The sequence below is a fragment of the Alligator mississippiensis genome, chromosome 7, assembly GCF_030867095.1.
Source record: "Alligator mississippiensis isolate rAllMis1 chromosome 7, rAllMis1, whole genome shotgun sequence".
Taxonomy (NCBI): domain Eukaryota; kingdom Metazoa; phylum Chordata; order Crocodylia; family Alligatoridae; genus Alligator; species Alligator mississippiensis.
In genome coordinates, this window is record NC_081830.1 from 30,638,565 (window position 1) to 30,659,979 (window position 21,415).

Genomic DNA, 21,415 nt, shown 5'->3' on the forward strand with positions numbered 1-21,415 from the left:
GATGGTATTCAAGTTTACTGAGGGCTGGTCTTTATGTTAAATTTGCAGAAACCATGGTGGTTTAAAAGTTTGGGGGAAAATGGGTTCTCATATGCACGGTTCAAATGAATTTTAGCATTAGGATCCAAGAGCTTAATGTATAACATGTACCCAGTGTAGTCATTGTACAGTTCTCTAGATAAGGTTTCATAATGCTGTATGCAGTTGGTATGTTTGTCAGGACAACTGAGATCCACCCAGTCTTGCTTCCTTTCCCTTTGACAGAGCTCCCTTTTATTAAGGGAGCATAGGGTACATTATGGTTTTATTTCATCTGAGTGCAAAGAGCCTGCAGACACTGTTTTGGGTGGAATTTGCTATAAAGAGGAATGAAATGAGCAATTCTGATATTTCATCTATTTTAAGTTCCACAGGAGATAGCCCCCAGGTTCCACCTTGTGAGACAAACTGCAGGCAGGAGTACCATGCAGTGCCACCTCTGTGTCCCTACATATTTATAATCACATATAGCAGAGACAAGGATTCCTGTGTAGCTCTCCTCCTCCATTCAATACCAAATTAAAAACAAAAAAAAGCATAGGTTGATGCATTTAGGCACCCTCAGGCAACATGCACTGAATGAGAATGTTCCCTGCAGAATTTAAGAAGTGTCCCAACCCCACCCACCCTAACAGCTGCATGGTGGTTTAAGGATGAACATTAACCATGAGCTTGATTAACTGTGCATGCATGAGCAGTGAAAACTTCGCTAATTTAGAATGCTTAAAGAAAGTACCTAACTAAAAACATAAACCAGTATCAAAAGGCCAACAGATGAAGGAACATCTGTCTCAAAACTGCCTCAAGTCAGCAAAAACCCATATCATTTTTTTCACCAGAAAATGTGAAACAGTCAAGAACTATTTTCTTATGAAACCAAGCAGTGGTGTTCACTCTCCTTGTATAAGTGTTACATGCTAAACATTTTTAAGATGTAAAAACAAAAGCCACTTTAGCAAAATTCACTTTCAGGCTTTTATAACCAATGAGAGTTAAAGACAGGCTGCCCTCAGGGAAGCTGGTGACTGACACCTATAAAACCTATAAATACTCTCAGAATGCAGAAAGGCACTGTGAGAAGCAGGTGAATGGGAGTTGTGGTCATCTTTGCTGAGATGCAGTCTAAAAGCAGACATTTCCAGCCATTTTAAAAGAGTATTTCCTGGAATTCTCCAAATTAAAATATTTTTCTTCTGACTCCAGTGAAGGAGAAATTTTCAATTAAAGATAATGACAAAAACCAACACTGAACCTTAAATCTTCAAACTGTAGCTTACCCCTTAACACTTCACTGCGTCAGCTAGGTGGCAAGTGTAAAGTCTGCATTATTTCACTAATAAAAATCAAACAGGACTAAAATAAGTGACACAGGGTGCATCTACATGTGTGCTTTACTCCAGAGTTGACTAATTACCTCTGCAGTAAAGTGTCACAATCTACACGTATACCAGTATTAGGGTACAGGAAATTAACTAACTTGATCGTAGGATAGTTCTGTCGGGAACAGTACTGTCCTATGGTAGAATAATTTACTTCACTGAAACAAACATGTAGACAGTGACAGGGGCTGGCTGGGGTACAAGGGTACTAAAGTGCAAGGGCTGCCTGCCATCTAGTCCTGTACTGTAGCACCCCTGTGCCCTAGCCAGCACCTCCATCACCCGATGCCACCACCTGGAGCCCAGGGCTGACCCCCCTGCCAGCCCTGCTGCCAGCCCAGGGCTTCTCCGCCTCAGCTCCAAGTGTTGTGGTCCTGGGCAAAGTGTGCTGGCATTCATCTACATGTGCTGTTAGTGTGAAGAAGTGTACCCACAGGGTGCTAAGTTTCTTAACTGAAAATTAGCTTAAGAACCTTGATGTGCAAAATGCTGTAATTCTGGGGAGACAAAGCTACATCCTCCATCTCCATAGTGGAAAGATTACTATTCAATTAAAACGTATTACTAATTCTTTCTGTCATCTCTCCTCCTGTCCCATTTCACCAATTCAGTATATACTTCAAACTGCTGTTTTCCCATCCTCCTCTTTTACCCAGAGTTCCTATTTCCTTAGAAGACAAGATCTTACCCTTCTGCCCTTTCTACCCTCATCTTCCTGACAGCATGTCTCCTCCCTCCCACCAAAAACTCCAATGGTTTTTTAATCCCATGGTCATCATCCTAATCTTTGCTCTTTTACTCCCCATTTACTCTCCCTCTGGCAGCTTCATGTCTTACTTTTGTAGCACATTTTCCTTCGTTTGAAATTTAAGACTGTGATATTTTTTGAGGAATTTATTGTTAAGTTGAGCTGCATTAGTATCGTAACCTCAGAGTCTAGTCTGCCAGTGCAGGAGATTTCAACCCGAAACACTGCAAAGACAAAGAATAAGACAAGCTTTTTTAAAGTGCATGTCAACCATTTATTTTATAAAGCAATGTTTAAATGACAGAGTTAAAAAGGGCAACATTTTTCAAGCACTTTAATTGAGAAAACATCACTTTGGTCTTTAGATCTTGTGATTTCTGGGAAGTCTATTACAGTGGGTGCAGTCAACTATATTTAGTTACATAAACCATAGTAAAGCTCAAAGATTGCACACACACACAAACAGTCTCTATAGTGACTTGCTAGACACTGCAGTTACCAAGCACTTATTAAATCGATCAGTTGAGGCAGAGGCTCTGACGTGTCCTGCTATCGCTGTAGTTCAAAACAGAAGTGCTTGATTTCTCCCCCTAACCTCCCTCACTTTTTAGAACCAACAAAGGCAGTCTTTTCACAGCAGCCAAGCTGGAAAATTTTAGTCTCAGCAAGGCTGTCTGGGAACAAAGCTTAAAATTAATATGACTAGATTTGCCTTCTAGGCGATGTACCAACATCCCTGATGTCAGCACAACTGCAAAAACAACAAGCCTGATATTCCACTGCCTTTACAAAGGAAATAATGAGACACACAGACAGCAACATGCCAGTATTTTACATCCATTGTGAACAAAAGTCCCAAAGTTACTTTACTGCAGTAGTGACAAGAACACCTGAGCATATTCTTGCACAAATTGGGCAAGTTTTTCCCCTAATAGTTTTGAGGGGGTGGGGGCAGAATATTCTTTACAAATGCACAACACTGCCCCTTGGTGCTAATTAGCACTGCTTTTCTTAAAAAAAGATAAGGTGAAGTCATTATTTAATATATATTTATACATGTTTATAAAATCCTTGTGCAACTGTAAAACTTTAATAACTCTGGATGTACACATGATAAACAGCAACTGAAAGCATAATTCATTAAGTTTTAACACAATACAGCTCGAATTGCTAGACTTCAATATAAGCGCCATCTTTCGTGATACATCGTTCAATCCAATATTTCGATTCGCAGAAAACATTTTCCAGTTGCTGCTGAGTGATATCATTAATTGCATTTGTGATCCTTACCCTAAGCATAGCTTACACTATGCTAAAAAACTTAATGAATTATGCTTTCAATAGCCATTTACAGTTTGCTTCTATCATGTGTATATCCAAAATGATTGAAGTTTAAAGTTGCACAAGGATTTTATAAACACCCTGTATATGTTACAAAGTAAGTTTACAATCCGGTGCATCTGTTAGCTGCGACAGCAAGACTGGAATATAACTTTACGTATATTATGGAAATGTCGTGCTTTTCTTTAGGGAAGAGTTATAGCTTTTCCCCAAAAAGAGGGGAAACGAGATTCATTCCCAAGCACAACAGGAATCTTGATTTACATTCTTATTGGAAAACTACTGTGCCTTATTATCTATAGCTGAAATTATGTGAGAATATACTACTAGCATTCTTAAGAAAGTATTGTGCTAGCATAGTGCTTGTGCCTTCAATGATGAAAGTCAGTTTACTCACCTGATAATGTGCGAGGGACCTCTCCTTGTAAAGAAATATTGGCCTGGGGCATATCCATAGCCATAGGATTATCTACCTGAAATCCCAGTTTATATTCAACCTGTAACAGCATGTTGGAAACTGTTAAGAAACCCAGGTGTAAAGGAATGTGATAACACTGATAAAAAGAATTAGTATGTGCACATTTTCTAGCTTTAGCTTGACTAAATTATGGGTTATTTCTGAAAAACAATACTGACAGGTAATGTTATGTGCCCAAGATCAAGGTATTTAAAAGAAGTTCAATTATAACACAGCAGGCTACTCAGCACTGTGACTGTCAGGATCCTTTAAATGGTTTCAAATTGGGCATTAAAGAAGAGAAAAATACTTTAAAAAAACTGCAAAAATCACTTTGCAAATTAGGTTGGAGAAGATTTAACAATTCTTAAAATGCTTAACATAGGGCTAATTAACTCATGTTATTGCACTACATTTACCAGTCAAAAGCTAAATCATTAATACACTAAGAGAATTAAGAAATAAAGTTCTCACTCATTTACTAAGTCTCCAGTTATAAGGTAAATGACCAAAACAGTATAAAGTGTCAATAATAAGCAATATTCTCTTTCCACTTGAAGAATCTGAACCTGCCAACACTTGCTTACAAGAAAGAAAAGGGCTGTACAAATAATATATAGTCAATTCCCTTCAGAATCTCATCTTTGATGTTAGATTCAGGCATGGTCTTTTAGGATTTTTTTGTTGGACTCATCTGAATTAGTTTAAGTCAGTATGTCATGAAGGAATGAGCTGAGCAAGTCTTAAAGCCACCACCACCATGATTTCAGCACCATGTTTTAAAAGATGCAGAAAAAACTGAAGGGTATCCAGAGGCCAGCAAAAAACAAAACAAAATAGTGATAAATGGAAAGGAAAGCAAGATATATGAGGAAGAGCTGAAGACATTGAGTCTGTTTAGTTTGGAGAAAGGGCTGAAGGGTAGGGTGGGAAATGGAGAGGGAGGACATTGCAAACTTGTTATAGCAGCATTTCAAATATTTGAAAGTGTTGTTCTTCCTTGCCCCAGAGAGCAGGGTAAGAGACAATAGGTTTAAAAATAGCAGCAAAGCAGATTTAGATCAAATCTCAAGCAAACATCATTAGCTGCAAGAACAGTAGGCTAATTGAACAAACTACCTAGGGAAGTTGTAGCATCACAGAAAATGAGGATTGGAAGGGAGCTCAGGAAGTCATCTAGTCCAAGCCCCTGCTCAAAGCAGGACCAGGCCCAACTAGATCATCCCCGCAAAGGGATTTGTCTAGCCAGGTCTTCAAAACCTGCAAGGAGGGAGATTTCACAACCTCTCTGGGAGCCTGTTCCAGTGCTTTACTACCTTCCTAGTGAAAAAGATTTTCCCAATATCTAACCCAGGGGTGGGCAAAATACGGCCTGTAGGCCAGATCCAGCCCACCAACTGAGTAGATCCAGCAAGGGCTAGGGCACTGGCCAACTCACTGTATCCAACCCAGCTGCCCCTGTTGTGCTCTGCATGGGGCTGAGCCCCATCAGCTCCCACCTGGGACAGTCTGCCCCACGCACCCACAGACAACACCCAGGCCAGTGTGCACAGCTTCCCAGCAGGGCTGCTCCTGGTGCAGCTGCAACTGCCCAGGTACTGTTTGCACCCTCCCACCACCCACCCAGCAATCCTTCCTCCTCCTCTGCCCCTGCAGTGCCACTCTGGGCAGCAGGCAGCACTACTCAAGAAAAACAGTATTTTTTTAAAATAAAATTAAAATATATTAGAGTTTGATTTTCAGTACATTTCTGGATCTATAATTTGTTAAAATGGTATCTTCTGAAAGATTGTGTGTGCGCAGCCCTTGACAGCTCATCAAAATTAGTTAAGTGACCCTACAGCCAAAATAACTGCCCACCCCTGATCTAACCTAGACTTCTCTTGTTGAAGCTCGAGACCATTGCTCTTTGTTCTGTCATCTGTCATCAATGAGAACAGTCCAGCTTAGTGGTTTTCAGTGTGTGGTCTGCAGACCCCTGGGGGTCCACAGACTATGTCTAAGTCGTTCATGAAAGATGACTATGATCAGAAGTATCTGAATACCCACACTTACAATTCAAATGGGGTCTGCACCTCAAGATTTCCAAAGGGGTTTAACACCTCCACTCAAAGTTTCTTTTAGAGAAATGAAAAAAGGTTTAAAACCACTGCTCTAGCTCCATCCTTTTTGTAACCAACCTTTAGATACTTGAGGGCTGTTATTAAATCTCCCCCACCCCCGTCTTGTCCAGACTAAATAAGCCCAGTTCTCTCAGCCTCTCCTCAGAAGTCACATGCTCCAGCCCCCAAACCATTTTTGTTGCCCTCTGCTGAACTTTTCCAATTTGTTCACATCCTTTCTGTAGTGGGTGACCAAAACTGGGCACAGGACTCCAGATGTGACCTCACCAGTGCTGAAAAGGGAAATAATTACTTATCTCACTTTGCTGGCAATGCTCCTATTAATGTAGCCCAGCATGCCATTAGCTTTTTTTGCAACAAGAGCACGCTGTCACCACCAGCAAGTATCTTACTTCCCAAACTCAGTCTGCGGCTTCAGATACTCCCAAATCCATGACAATCCATCTATGTGCAAGCCCCAAGCCCAGAGACACTGGAGATCAGATGCCCCCTAGTCTTACTCGCCCTTAGCCAAAAGGCCAAAGGAGCAAGCTAGGGGGAAAGCCTGATCACCATAAATTGTGTAGCTGAGATCCTTGCATTTGGAGGCATTTGTAGACTCTCACAGGGGTCAGCCTGCCTGCAGTGGCCTTCACCCTCTAACTACACTTGAGTCATTCAAGGCTGAGAAGATAGTATCTCTCCTGCCAGATAAGTTGGCTCATATTCAGTTTATGCTCCACTGGAGGTTTTCAATAAGAGGCTGGCTAGGCATCTGGCTAAAAGGATCTTGGAACAGCAAATCCTGCATCTGCACATGGGGTTAGACAGAAGGCCAATTACAATCCTAAAATTCTAGGAATTATTTAACTGAGTGTAAAATTAAAATTTCCTACCATTTTAAAAAAGTTTTTAAAAGTTTAAAATCCATTTAAAGTTTTTTTTTTAAGTTTTTTTTCCATCTCACATAGCTCTACGATGTTCAAGATAGAAAGAAGACACTGAAAGAGTAAAGTAGAGCAAGTGATACAATGAAAACTTGTTTTGATTTGCCTGACCTATAAACTTTTAGAAAAAAAGTCACACTCCAGGCATATACCACATGTTTAATACTTTTAAAAAGCACTTACTGGCAAAGTTACAACTGAGGATGAACTGGGGGATGTCTGTGTGTAGGGAATGAATCCAGGGTTTACCAGAGTTAATGTTTTTTTTTTTTAATAGGGCTTTTTTAATGGGCATCTACTGCACACATTGGGAACTTGGAGTTGTATAAAAGATGCACGCAGTTCACAGCTGAGCCAACACAAGTTGTGGCAACAGGGAACTCTTTCACTGAATATGTTCCAAGAGGAAGTGCATGGATTTTGCAGAAGCTACATGTTTTACACTCTCACAAGCTAAAGCAGGGCTATCCAACTTCTGAGTGACTGGGGGCCACATACCTCCACCCCCCTCCCCAGCCACATGCAGTGTGGGCTGCATGCATGCAACTAAGAGTATGTAATTTCTTCAAGAAAAAAGAAGCTGGAAGAGGGAGGGGAAGGCCAGAGACCCCCGCTGCAGAACCACCTCCTTGGTGGAGCAATGTGGGGAGTGGTGCCTACACTGGGAGCCCAGGGACTATGAGTTAACCTGCTGCAGACCACATAAATTGGACAGCCCTGGGCTAGAATGTGCAACAAGTGTACTGGCTTGTACTGTACCAAGCTGCTATCAACAGCTTCAGGGGTAAAAATTCACACTTCACACTAGAAAGCTGCACCTGAGCCAAAAGAATCCTTGCAGGAGACTTATTTAGGTATTTCATTTAAAGTTTCTGACACTACAGACCAGATTTTAATTCCATCTATCAGAGGTCTAAATGGGCTTTGGCACCCAAGCGTGATCCTATTCCACCTACTCTTGTCCCCGAGAAGTCATTAATGGAAAATGTGAGGGGGGTCCTCCCCCTCCACTCTACTTTTGATGACTTTGTCTAAAGGCCAAGATGACAGTATATAGCAAGATTTGTTTTTCAGGGATGCAAGCCAGGTGGAATAGGATCATACTTGGGTACCTACCACATGGAATAGAAACTAGCCTTATATTCAAAATCAGAAAAGCATTATGGTTCAGCTTTTAAAAGCCTGCCTCAGGAAGGGACTAGACAAATAATTCAGCTGCAAAACAGAACAAGTTTGAAGTAACTGAAAAAGCCTTTAAAATGGAAAGCCACAAGTAACCTTTATTTCATCTGGTGCTGCACATGCCAAAGCCAATGATTAAGCAAAATACTTTCCATCCAATTGGGACCTGGAAATTATCTCTACACCCGCCCCGCCCCCATAAACACATTTCTGGGGTTCTAAATGTGTCAAATTTCCAGAGGCCTTAATTTATGGCTGCCTGTTTCACAAGTGTATAGTTTATCCACAGTACTATAAATTCAAAGGATAATTTGCCGTTAATGAATGCATTCCAAAATAAAAGGATACTCCAAAGAACTAACTAACAATATTGAATGGTTAAAAATATTATGTAGCCAACAGCCTTCTTCCTCCATCTTTGGGTTTTTCCCCCCAGCTCAACAATGGTTTGGTTCCCCTTTGACTATATGAATAAAACATAACTACAGTAGTATGTCCTAGCATATTGTAACTTTTTGCAAAGAAAAAAAAGCCACCAAAAAGCTACAATATTGGCCCTGTATTAAAAACACCATACCATGTATTCACATAGCCAGGCATGAAGTGGAAATGGTTTATGCTTACCTTGGATTTAGCATGCCAGCTGAAATGAAGACTGCTGGTCTCACTGGGTATTAACAGATTGAAGGACAATGCACAGTGATTAATAACATCATTCCTCACATAATATAACTCTGCATCAAGACCTAGAAAACAGAGTATTAAAATATAAGACAGAGAAGAAAATCCATTTCTTTGTAGTACTTTAAGCTCCACATTTTAATACAGATGTTGTGTTTACATGCCCACACTTTTCTTAATATTCTTAAATTCTAGATATAGGGTGGAAATCAACCCGCATTTATGCCCATGTTAAGAGAAATATTTTAATTTGCATAAAGTGATTAATCTTTTAGAAGAGCTCAGAGCCTAGGAATGGACAAGAATGGCTGACACTGTCAATGAAGAGAATTTTATACAAACCATAAAATTCATCTCAGGTTAGAAGGAATAGACTCATCTCACCCATGCACTGTGCACTCTCTATTTGTGTGCATCAGAGGCCCCAAATATGCCATCCTTTACAAAAGTATACATTCAAAATATGCTCTAATGGATTTATACGGAAGTAGCTGCAGATGATTTAGACTAGAATCTCTCAGTCCTGGAGCACTGCCTAAATTATTCACTGAATAAGACAAGCTCCGTGGAATTGAGAGCACGTAATTAGACCATAATCCTGCACGTAAGTCTGCAAAGAAATCTTTAATATCAGCACTTTCTGACTGTGGCCCTGTATAACTCAACAAGGGTCCCAGTTTGCAATGGACCTTGTGCTAGTACAAGTTGGTTAACATACGCCTATTCTGCGCCCCCTCCCCCCAAGCTTTAAAATGAATCTCAGTTCCCCACAAGTTCATACAACACCGCCAACATATACCAGCCACTACAATGCAAATCATCTACATTTTCCTTCCATGTGCAGGATTAAAGCACTGACAAAGTTCAACACGTGTTTGGGTAGTATGCCAAAAATTAAGTCGTAGAACAGACACTTGCCTTAAGAAACTCACTCAAAAGGCGAGGGACATAAAACTTAATTCAGTACTCTACAGAACAGTAAAGAACAGCTAAGTTTTCAGCACTGTACCTGCTGTTCCATTCAAGATCCTCAATGAAACAGGGAAAAACAAAAGGAATTTAAAAATGGTTTAAGCCAAAAAAACTGACATAAGCCATACACACGGAAACAGATTTCCAAATAGCCTCTACTGATGTACAAACAGAAACTAAAATAGTGCAGAAGGAGTTCCCTTAAGATGAAGCTAAGTTTATAAAACTTAGTTAAGGAGTGCACAGAAACACACTAACTCAGCAAATAAGATACTCCATTCAGTCCAGCATAAAACTGCACTAATTAGTTTTAAGCTTGTGACTACACCAATTAAAGTAACTCATCTTTACCTAGCTTAGAATGGTTAATTTTAGAAAGTTTTGTAACATTTTTATCCCTTATGTAGATCGCCAGTGAAACAGACTCACTTTATACAGGTACTCCTCACTTAACATCATCCCAGTTAACGTTTTTTTCGTTATGTTGGGGATCAGGGGGCTTCCCTCTCTGGGATCGGCTTCCCTGCACACTGGGCACAGAGCAGGCAGAGCAGAGCCATCCCTGGTGCAGGCGCCTGGCCACGGGAGCCCCCTGGAGCCTGGGAACAGTCACCGCAGCTGCCTCAGCCTGCCCGGGTCCCGGCCTTGCCCACCCGCAGCTCCCCTCAAGGGGCCAGGGCTGGGGCAGGCATTGCACAGAGCCGCTGCACTGCACGCTCCTGGCTGGCTTGACCCTGAGCACCGGCTGTGGCGGCTGCTCCCACAGCCCGAGAACAGCCTGTTGCTGCAGCTCTCACTCCCACTGTACCCAGCACATAAAGAGACTAAGCAGGAGCCCCCTGAGCCCGGTGTCGTGCCCCAGCCAGGCAGCGTCCCTTTGTGGGCAGGGTGGCTGCGCCCCATCCCCACGGAGCTGCGCAGGCTGGCTGGGACCCACCTCCGGTGCTGCTGGGCCCCCCACTGTGGTCCGAGTAGGGGAGCCTTGGGGCAGCCCCTCCTCCCTGCCTGACACCAGCCCTCTATTTACTGTAAAAAAAATTAAAATTAAAAAAGAGCAACATTAATGATTATTAATAGTATTAAATATGCAGTGCATCCTGCCACGTACCCCCTCCAACCCAGTTTTGTTTTTGTGGCGTGCCGGCACTCTGGCACCTTACAAGATAGACATTGTGATTTTTTCGGCATGCGGGCCAAAAAACGTTGCCTACCCCTGCTCTAAGGTGTCGCCTTGCCCTATCTTGTTCTTTGTAGTACTCCTCATTTTAGTAGAAACATGGTGTTCTCTCTTTCACACCAGATACAGGGTGGAGACCAACCCTCATGTATGCCCATGTTAAGAAAAGTCTCTTTAATTCTCATAAAAGCTTTCATAGGTGAAACTGCTTCATTAATCTGATGAAGGAGGCCATCTCCTATGAAAGCACATGCCTCTGAATTAGTTAAGTCCGTAAACTGCTATATTGCCCTGCCTTCAGCCTGACTCCACACTAACATAGCTACCTGCCTCTCTCTTTTCCAAGAGCACCAGGTGAGAACAAAGTTGTCTCTAAGTGGCAGAGGTTTGGAAGAAGCTTCTACCTGTAGCATTGTATGGAGAGGTCTTTACTTCAAGAGCTATCAAACTGTAAGGGATACAACTTGTAGGAAATGACGAAAGATACTGAAATATGGAAGAGTTTTAAGATCTTATGATTTGCACAAAATCTAAAAGCAACTTAAGATACTGAGATGGTGGGTTTGATAAGTTTCTGATATTAGCTGCGTCTCCTATCACACCTGTGTGGTTGAGGAGTCCAGCTTCTAAAAAAAATTAATTTGCACTTTCAAATATTCACTCTCTAGAAGAGACTGTTCAGGTAACAGGAGCTTGCACATCGCAAGTGCATGCTACTAAAACACTCGAGGAAAACTGCTTGAAGGACCATAAAGGGGCAGATGAAGTCACACTATTGGACATGAGGACATGAAGGAAACCGAAGAGAAGTCCAGGTTCACTTCTTCCCATAAATTCTAGTTCTGACAGGTTAGACCAGGGGTACTCAATCCCTGGCACATAGCCCAAAGCTGGAGCCACAGTATCCAGCCCATGGGGCTCCCCACAAGCTGGGAATTTTGGCAGCAGGGGTGCAGTAGCCATTAATATTGCCACCCTTCCCCCTCCATGCAGCCAGCTCAAGCCCCACCATGCTCACTAGATTCAGCCCACTAATGAGCTGTTCGGGAGCTCACTAATGAGCTATTGGGGGGGGGGGGAGGGCATGCAAACCCAGCCCATGACAGCTCACCAAAACTCCCTACAGGGCCCTCTGGTTCAAATAATTGCCCACGCCTGCCATATAGGATATGCACAGGTGTTCACTGGAGATGCACTAAAAAGAATTGGTGGAACAGAGCCTCCAATAAAAGGAGATTGATGGCATGGTCTAGATTTCTGTTGCATAGCAAATAAGAGAAATGTGTGAAACCAGGTGGCCCTGAAAACTTCACAACAGGATCCTTAGACTGAGAACATGAAATCAAATATATAGTAACACTTGGAAAAAGAGAAGCTATAAGACAAGTGCTAAGTCTTCAGTGGAAAAGGTCGAAAGATGTTCAAGATGCAGTAACAACTGAATAGGGCATCTTTTTCCAACAAGGCAAAGTTGAGGGCTATGTAAATCCTGTATGAGGGCAGAGAAAAATAGCTTTAAAGAGATACAGTATTTTCTTAGGGACTTGTGGTCAGGAGAGAATGCATTACTTTGATCTCCCATCAAAAGTTATTTTAAATCACCACAAGCAAAAAGCTGAGAGAAACACACTTCTTCCAGCATTTCTCTAGTGCTCCAAGAACAACCTGTCTCACTTAGATTGCTCACAAGGTGGAGGGGGAGGGAGGGGAGAGGGGAAGGGAAAAAGTCCTTCCTCAGCAACTCAAAAAACCCTCTGTCTTTACACAGAAGTAGAACGTAGGGATTCCGTACAAATTTAGCACTGCAGCAAGCGCAGAAAAACAATGAGATGAGTGTCCTCAAGAGGCACCTTTGGTTCTAGCATCACATATAGAAATACGTTGAATAAACCCAATAAATATGTCTAGAACAGTGATGCTCAACCTTTTTGGCCAGTGGCCTGGATGGGCAGTGCCCAAGCCATCTGTGGGCCAGATCTGGCTGATGATCCCAATCTGTCATGGGGTGGTTGTGGCACAGCCCCATTCAGCTGCACAGAAGGGGCAGGGGAGGGAGGGGACATAGCCCAGCCCCAACTTGGCCCCACCGGGTGGGACGAAGCATAGCTCAGCCCTGTGGGGGAAAGGGGGCATGGCCCAGCACCACAGGCCTACGACAATTAAGCAGTGGAAAAACATTTGAGGCCTGAGCAGAAAAAAAGAAAACATGATCAAACTGAAATAACAGAGGGAGCAGGGAAGCAAATTATTTTTGAAATAGTGCATCATGTACAGTAATTAGCCATTTGATTCAGCTGATCAGGTGTACTCATGCTAATAGATATTCTTTTAAATAGGCTGCAATTAACATCCCAAATGTCCTCTACGAAGTACATTTTAAAAGGAGAGATGTCTCCCAAAACTGAGGCAACTACCCCCTAAACCCAGGGTGTCGAAAATACAGCTCACATGCCAGATCCAACCCACAAAGCCCTATGATCAGGACTGCAGTGCTGCCCCTGGGTCTTGGACCATTGTCATGTGCTGCATGCAGCATGTGCCAGTCCCCACTACAGCTGGAGCATGGGGCCAGTCAGGGGCTTGTGCCAGACTGGCTCAGGCTGCCGGATCCATCTGTATGCCCCATCCAACCTCTGGACCAACCCCACACCCCTCATCCGCCCCTGCATACTCCTCATAAATAGCGATCCAGTTAATTAAATGTACAAGCACCTTTTTCTAGTATCAGCTTCCAGAATATAGTACTAATCATGAACGACTGGTGCCTCCTGAGATGGGGTGGGAGGCACAATTTGTGGGCGGCAGCGGGGTGGCAAGTGGCGACTGCCCACAGAAGCCAGCGACAGGGGCAGGGTTGCGAATGTGCCCTCCCATGCTCCCCCTACCAGTTACCTATGGTACTAACAAAGATATTCAAAGGTCTCAGTAGAATCAGGGAAACAAATCCAAGGCCCAAAACACCCGTTTCATCTCACAAAAGCTACATTTCACATTTAAGAATGAGCAGTACATCACAGCATCAAAAACAGGGGAGCATCACTGCAATATTGTACATAGAGTGAACACTGTTCACTAGGTCCAAAACAGAAAGCTCTTGCACTTCAGAGGGGCATTTCTGCTTGCCTCTATTTCCTTGTTGAGAAGGCACTTATTCTAGAGTTCATATATTACCACAAAAGCATACAAATGCTACTTCTGTTACTCTGGTTTTATTTTGACTGCACTAATGATGATTCTGATCTGGTTTTAACATCAAGAGAAATGGTCCCAAGTCAATCAGATGAAATTCAACAAGGAGAAATGCAAAGTCCTACACTTGGGACTGAATAGTTGCATGCATAGATACAGACTGGGGAAGAACTGGTTAAGGTGAAGTACCGCAGAAAAAGGACCTGGGTGTTATAGTAAAGTTAAATAGGAGCCAACTGTGTGCTCTTATAAACAAGTCGACAACATACTAGGTCGTATTAACAGGAAAGTCGCTTTGTAAATAAATGGAAGCAATTCTGCCCCCCTATTTGGCACTCGTGAGGCATCACCTGGAGTACAACATCCAGTTTTGGGCATAACACTTCAGGAAGGATGAGAACAGATTGGAAAGAGTCCAGCAAAAAATGACAAAAATGACTGGGAAACCTGACTTATGAGGAAAGGCTGAAAGAATGAGGGCTGTTTAGTCTGGAGAAGACTTCAGGGGAATTTGATAACAGATTGCAAATACCCAAAAGGTGATTATAAAGATGATGAAGATGAGCTTTTCTCTGTGGCTATAAGAGTCAGGACTAGGAGCAATGCCCTCAAAGTGCAGTAGAGGTAATTTAGGTTGGAAATTAGGAATAACACTCTGACTCCGAGGGTACCTAGAGGTACAAGCTACCTAGAGAAATTGTGGAATCTCCATTCTTGGAAATTTTAAAGGGCAGGTTAGGCAGACGTTTGGCTGGTATGGCTTAGCCAGAGGGATCCTGCCTTGGGCAAGGGGCTGAACTAGATGACCTCATGAAGTACTTTCTATTCCTAGGATCCTAAGACATTTTTAAAACAAAATGCCATCTTTTCAGTTAGGACTTTTAAAGCACATTTAAAAAAAACAAACAACTAATTTTTAGCCAATCTAAGTATTTGGGGAGATCTTTTTAATATTCTGCCACTAGAATATGATCGGTCTCTTCTCAAAAAGGCGAAGAAGAATTTTATTCAACTATTCCAGTGGCCCTCAACCATTTCACACTCAAGGCACCCCTCAGAAAAATGCTAGCTCTTAGCTTTCACTAACTTTTGACTACAGAAAAATACAGCAGCTCTCCTGTTGCAAAGAACTCACAAATACCACAACAGGACAGAATGTTTTTGACACTATGCCTTCCTATTTAAAACCTCTGGGTTTAAATTGTGAATCATGTGGAGCTATCTGCAAAGCAAAACGTTATTAATGTGCAGCACCCTTAAAAAGATTTCACAGCACCCCCGCTAAGTATCACTGAACTTGAACTATACAATTGAGTTCTTCCCATTTTCTTACAACTGAACACGACCTCAGGTCTTCCATCTTTTAAAAACATAAATGTACCTCTCTATATGGAACAGACCAGACAGCAAAAAATGTTAGCCGCAGCTGTTGGACAATTACTCTCTTCCTCATCTCAAGAACATGCTTCAGCATTTGCAAATTGTGATTATTAGCCATAATGCTCACCAATTTTCATTTCATGTGAAAACTAAATCATAACCTTTATTTAAAGCGTTTCACACTCTTTAAATGACTACTTTTTAAAAATTATGTTCCTGGTAGTTAGAAAAACTCTAAAAATGTATAATAATTGCTTACTGTTACAAGTTTTTTTGGTGTTAAAGTGAAGTGTCAGAAAAAAGAAAACCAAAGCAAACAAAAACCAAATCTGTTTATTTAACACATTTGGCACCACTTTGCATAGAGGAATTGTGTATTTTCCCTATTTCATTTTCCCAGCACCACATTACCACAACATCCGAGATCCTTCTTTATTCGGGGTGTCTGATTTAAAAGAAAAGGAAAATTTGCTTACAACCATGGAAACTGGAAGGGCAACTTATCTACTTAAAATAATGTTTGAAGTCTTCGCAAACTGACTAGATTTCACTTTGCCCAAATCTCTTTAAAACAAGGGGACACTGCCTAAAGCCAGGGAGGTTCTTCCCCTTGTCTCCACCCACTCCCCACTAAAGGCACTTTTATACATGGCTGGGGGGGGAGGGTATTGGTGCTTTAATTAGCAAGCCACGCTAATTAAAGTGCCATCACATATCATATATCAGCATCCCCCCCCCACACACACACACACACACACTTAAAAATGGTGATGAGGGTGCCTGAACCAAAGGTTGCTCAATAAGCTTTAGTTCAAGCACTCCTGTCACCATTTTTAAGTGCAGGGATGTTGATACACAAGACACAGGAGGGCTGCTGGAGTGCAGCAATTGCCATGCTCCGGCAGATTCAATTAATCAAGTCTGCTCCAATCCGCTGAAATTCCAGCGTGTTGAAGCAGCCTCCGCACTTGTGTATAAGCGTCCTAAGGTTCCCACCAAAGTGATATTTCATTTCAGCTATTATTGGGTATCTGCAACATGCTTAAAGTATTTTTCTATCACACAGGGTAGAAAATGACAGTCCAACTTTTATAAACAATACATACAGGAACACAAGAACAAAGAACACATGATCCTCCATGTGTCAGGTCTATTCTTCCATGATTAGCACAATATAATCAATGTGAGATAAAAGGATAAATTTTCCATCAGTGATGCACTGGACACACTCTATAGTCCTTCCACCTTGGTTTTGTATACAGGGAAGACACTGGAAAAAAAGTGCTGGGAGTCTTTAAGCTCTAACTTGGCTACTTTTAACACCAAAAGGAAACGCTATAAACAGAGACCATCCTGATTTTTAACCTGATTGTCCCTCTTTTCGTTTAGTGCAGTTTCTTTGACATCTGAAGCAGCATTTGACTTCACTGTTAATATCCAACTGAATAAGAACAGTGTGTGTCTGTTATTATTTAAGCCCCATATCCACACACAACTCCCCTGTAATAGAAACTGCATTAACTACTTTGATTTTCAAATGGATGTTGTCACAACAGTAACTCTCTCTCTCACGTTGATACTAAAATTAGTTTAAGACAGGGGTGCTCAACCCCCAGCTCACAGGCCAAGTCCAGCCCATGACACCGTGTCATCTGGCCCACAGGGCTCCCAAGGGGGCAGGAAAGTTACTGGCAGGAGAGAGGTAACACCACTCTCACACCACTGAATATCCAGCCCAAGGGGAGTCACATGCCCCATGTGCTGGATCAGGTGCCTGGGAGGGGTCAGCACCAGGTCCCTGGAGGACCAAGCTCAGCAGGAAAGGGCAGCACTGGACCCCTGGGGACCAATCCTAGTGCTGGAGCAAGAAGAGAGTGGTGCCGGGTACTAGGGTTCGATCCTGGTGTGCACTCAAGTTTGCTCACAGACCAGCCATGCCCCACTCACCTGACCCACGGGGCCAAAAGATTGAACACCACTGGCTTACGACAATTAAGAAAATAATGTAGTGAGTCTGCTACAATTTCTGTGTTTGGATTAGGCCTCAGGCAGATGCAGCTTCTAGAGAAGATACCAGCTTAAACCAACCATAGCCATTCTGCCCTATCTAACCTGAATCTCAAGCTACAGCACCTTACTTAACATTTAAGGGACACTTTCCCATGTAATCCTAGCATGAAACATAATAAGCCTAGTCAGGTAGATTGATGGGCAATGACATTAGACTAATACGGGGATCAATGAAAAAAACTAAACAAAACCCCCTGAACTTAAATAGAAATAACAAGTTTAATTTTCAAAACACTGGTATCACTTTTCACTAGTGAAACTTAAAATGAGCAAGGCACTGATCTAGGTGATGTTCACCAATATGATTTGAACACCTAAAGTCATAAGGTGCCATGTTCTTCCTAAGGTGCTGAGCAGTTCCCCCATTCCAGCCCTGCTTTAAATTTAAGTCAGGGAAAAGCAAGAGCGCTCAGAACCTCACAAATCAGACCCAAAATTAGCAAGTAATGGTCTGTGTCATATGTGGAATGAAGTAAAGAAAGGGGAAACAGATGTCTCAAGGAGAAGTAGCTGGATACAATATTTTAAAAATAAGTAGGGAAATGAGAAATTCCGCTTTTGAATTCTGTATGCAAACCAGCAACACTTTGGTTAAATATATTTAAGAGTTTTTTGGGTTTTTTTTACATCTTGCATAATCTTCAGGTAAACAAATGCAGAATGAATCATAAGTGGCTTAAAAAGCATATTGGACAAACTAAAACAAACCAATCCTAAAAATTAATCTGTAGTTTTGCTTTGGCAAGGCTCCCTAAACAAGTTCACATGCAGACAAAACTCAGTGGCGATGGATTGAGCTTCTTGTTACTCGGACTTGACTAATCTAAACCGACCCACAAAGAACAATGTAGTCAATCTTTTTGCTTCTTATTTGAGAAAAAGCTCCTCTCCTTTACCCAGGCAACCTCTAAATCACATTATTAACTCCCATATCTTTGGGCCTGCTCTTGGACAGGAACCAAAAAGCATAAATTAGCTCAAGTACACACAAAAAGGTAAATTTAGGCAATGCCACAGAGGGACACAGCCACTCGTCAAAAGAATTTAACATAACAAAACATTCCCAAGTAGCTCAGGCAAGAAGGGGGAGAGGCAGGGTTTTCGTTCCCAAGTCCCACAGTATGGTGGGGAGGTCCTTGCGTTCACCACAAAACTAGAGCAAGTCACTAGCAGCGTAACAAAAAAACCCCATAATTTCAAGAAAATGCAGACTTATCTTCAACTTCTTAAAAAGCTTTATAAAGAGCTGGAGGGGGGGGGGGGGGGGCGCAGCCAGAGAAAAGAAAAGAAAAGAAAAGAAAAAAAACCTCACTTCAGTTAAGCATGAGAAAAATAAAACTTCAGTCTTAAAGACTGTTCTACAATATGAATCAATAAATAATCCACTACTTAAAGTAGAACTGACAACACACGTGAATTTCTTTTCCTAATCTTGAGTAGGCTCCAAACAATTACAAGGCAATTCTCTGAGGATGGTATTTTTTACCTTCATATTTTAGGTATTTTTAAACAAAACAAAGTTTCAGAGGAGTTTCTCACGTGATAAAGCATGGTGGGTTTGATTTAAATCAAATCAATTTAAATCACTGGGTCAGGAAGTCTCGATTTAATCATTGTTTTCTACAAAAAAGTGCATTCTTGTTGTTTGATTTTCATCAAACAACAAGAATTTATTTATTTCTTTATTCATTTCTTTATTCATTTAACTGAATATTTATTCATTGCTTTATTCATTTAACTGCTTAAAATTTGAACTTTTAGAGAAAGGTAAGGGCTTGACTGTGTGTACACAAACTTGCAGAGAAAAAAAAGAGGGCTTATGGGTGGGTAATTAGGTTTGTTATCTCATCTCCCTATACTGCTAACAAGGATGTTAACTCTGGAGACACAAATCCACATTTTGAGAACTGAAACTAAGCATCACAGAGATGGTTAATGGGATCTTCCAGACTGAGCACTGAGTCCCACTGGGGAAAGTGGTTTTCTTTAATCTTTACTAATCTATAGAGGAGCTCTGAGAATCTCATAAGATTGAGCCCCTAATATAGACCATGGCCTGTTATGACCCATTTATAAAACTTTTCTAACAAGGTTACATGAATATATGGTCTCAAATAGTATACAGTTAGAAGTTATAATTTCTATTCCATGATGATATCTTTGAGCTTTAACACATCTTAAACAATCTTTATATAGTTTTTTTAAAGCATATTAAAAATAAATGCGATTAAATCAAAAAATCATTTTTTAAAGTTGATTTTTATCCACCCTGTGATAAAGTATTGTTTTCATCTGGTAACATTTCAGATTGTTAGTGGCAGCACACATATGAAACCTCAATTTACACATTTCAATACAACTTCAATTCTGACCCTCCAAGATATCCTTATGAGCTCTTGTTTGCATAAAACCCTAGGGGTTAGGGGAGAAGGACAGAGTTAAAGGGGTTTTTTGTTTGTTGTTTTTTTGTTTGGTTTTTTTATAGCATAAAGTTTCACACTTCAACAACATTAACTCTACAAAGGTTACATGACAAATTTATATAAATATTCTGTTTGTTCGGTGTTCTACTTGCTCCAAACAACTGTGTGTCAATTTGCCCCCTGCAGTTATGTAGTCATGTCATGTAGCCTTCCGGCCAAACCATAAATTTCTCCTCTTCCACAGTAAACATCCAAAAAAAAAAAAAAAAAAAAAATCCTTTAACCTTCCTTAGCTCAAGTCTTTTTCCCCATCTCTGTGCTTCCTGCTCCCTTAAACTTAGAGAAAAGAAGTGGAATGCTCAGGATAAATTAAAAAATATATATATTTATTTAAATTGGTTATTTTTTAAGAAAATATTTTTCCAAGAAAATGGAGATTAAAATTATAACAATTTACAACAACACTTAGTATAACCTATTACAATAATATAAATTTGCAAGCAGTACATACTTGCTGTCCCTATTTTGAAGGATGACAAATGATTTAACTAGTGGAAGTCCCTAGCTATATACCTGAAGTTGGTATTTGTTGAAGTACTAAAATTCAGTTATGACACCAGGCACATCTTTTCCAGGTGCAAAGAAAACTTCATTTAAATGTATTCAGCTAGTGTATTTCAATAAGTGGTTTGTGAAAAGCTGAGAAACCAAGGAGCAAGACAATAGAAGAAAACAAGCTTTCCTATCTACGGATAGGAATACAGAAAAAAAGATATGAATATAAAGGTAGATTTACTAGTTCTACAATCTTGTCAGGAACAAAACAGTTCAATTCACTAATTACAGATAGCACTTCCTTTGTTTTTTTATATAAAAATGTTAGTTTTAAAATGCAAGAAATGTTTTGATAAATTTACTTTTTCTTATGCATCAAGCACATCTTAAGTTTTATTTCAATAAAAGCTAAATTTACAAAAGCAGTATATTAAATTAACTAAACTACAGTTTCCACCTATGTGCAGCTTGACACAAATCATAATTTAATTAGATGAATGTATTATTTAAGTGGGCCAGGCACCATTTTCTAACAACGTAAAAAATAAGAATCAGAATAAATATGTTTTAAGATCGATGTCACACTTCAATGTGACGCATGTTAAATCTTTCCTGTCCAGTGAGTCAATTTTAACTTTTCTTTAGGAAAATAATTAGAGTACAGGTACAAGGTAAAAGATGTATACGATCTGAAGAGAAACCAGAGTCTTCTACCTTGCTGATTTAAATCATGATGAAGATGAATTGTTTAAACTATTGAACCTTGGACAGCT

General features: G+C 40.9%; 1 protein-coding gene across 2 annotated transcripts in view; it reads right to left on the reverse strand.

Annotated features, from left to right (window-relative positions):
* RYK (receptor like tyrosine kinase) overlaps window positions 1-21,415 on the reverse strand; it is a 77,544-nt gene that overhangs the window by 46,573 nt on the left and 9,556 nt on the right. For both annotated transcript variants that reach the window (XM_059730761.1, XM_059730762.1), the window contains exons 2-4: window positions 8,820-8,941; window positions 3,905-4,004; window positions 2,256-2,390 (exon numbers count right to left, since the gene is read on the reverse strand). In XM_059730761.1, coding sequence (XP_059586744.1) covers window positions 2,256-2,390; window positions 3,905-4,004; window positions 8,820-8,941 — 357 coding nt within the window. The remainder of the gene's footprint in view (window positions 1-2,255; window positions 2,391-3,904; window positions 4,005-8,819; window positions 8,942-21,415) is intronic.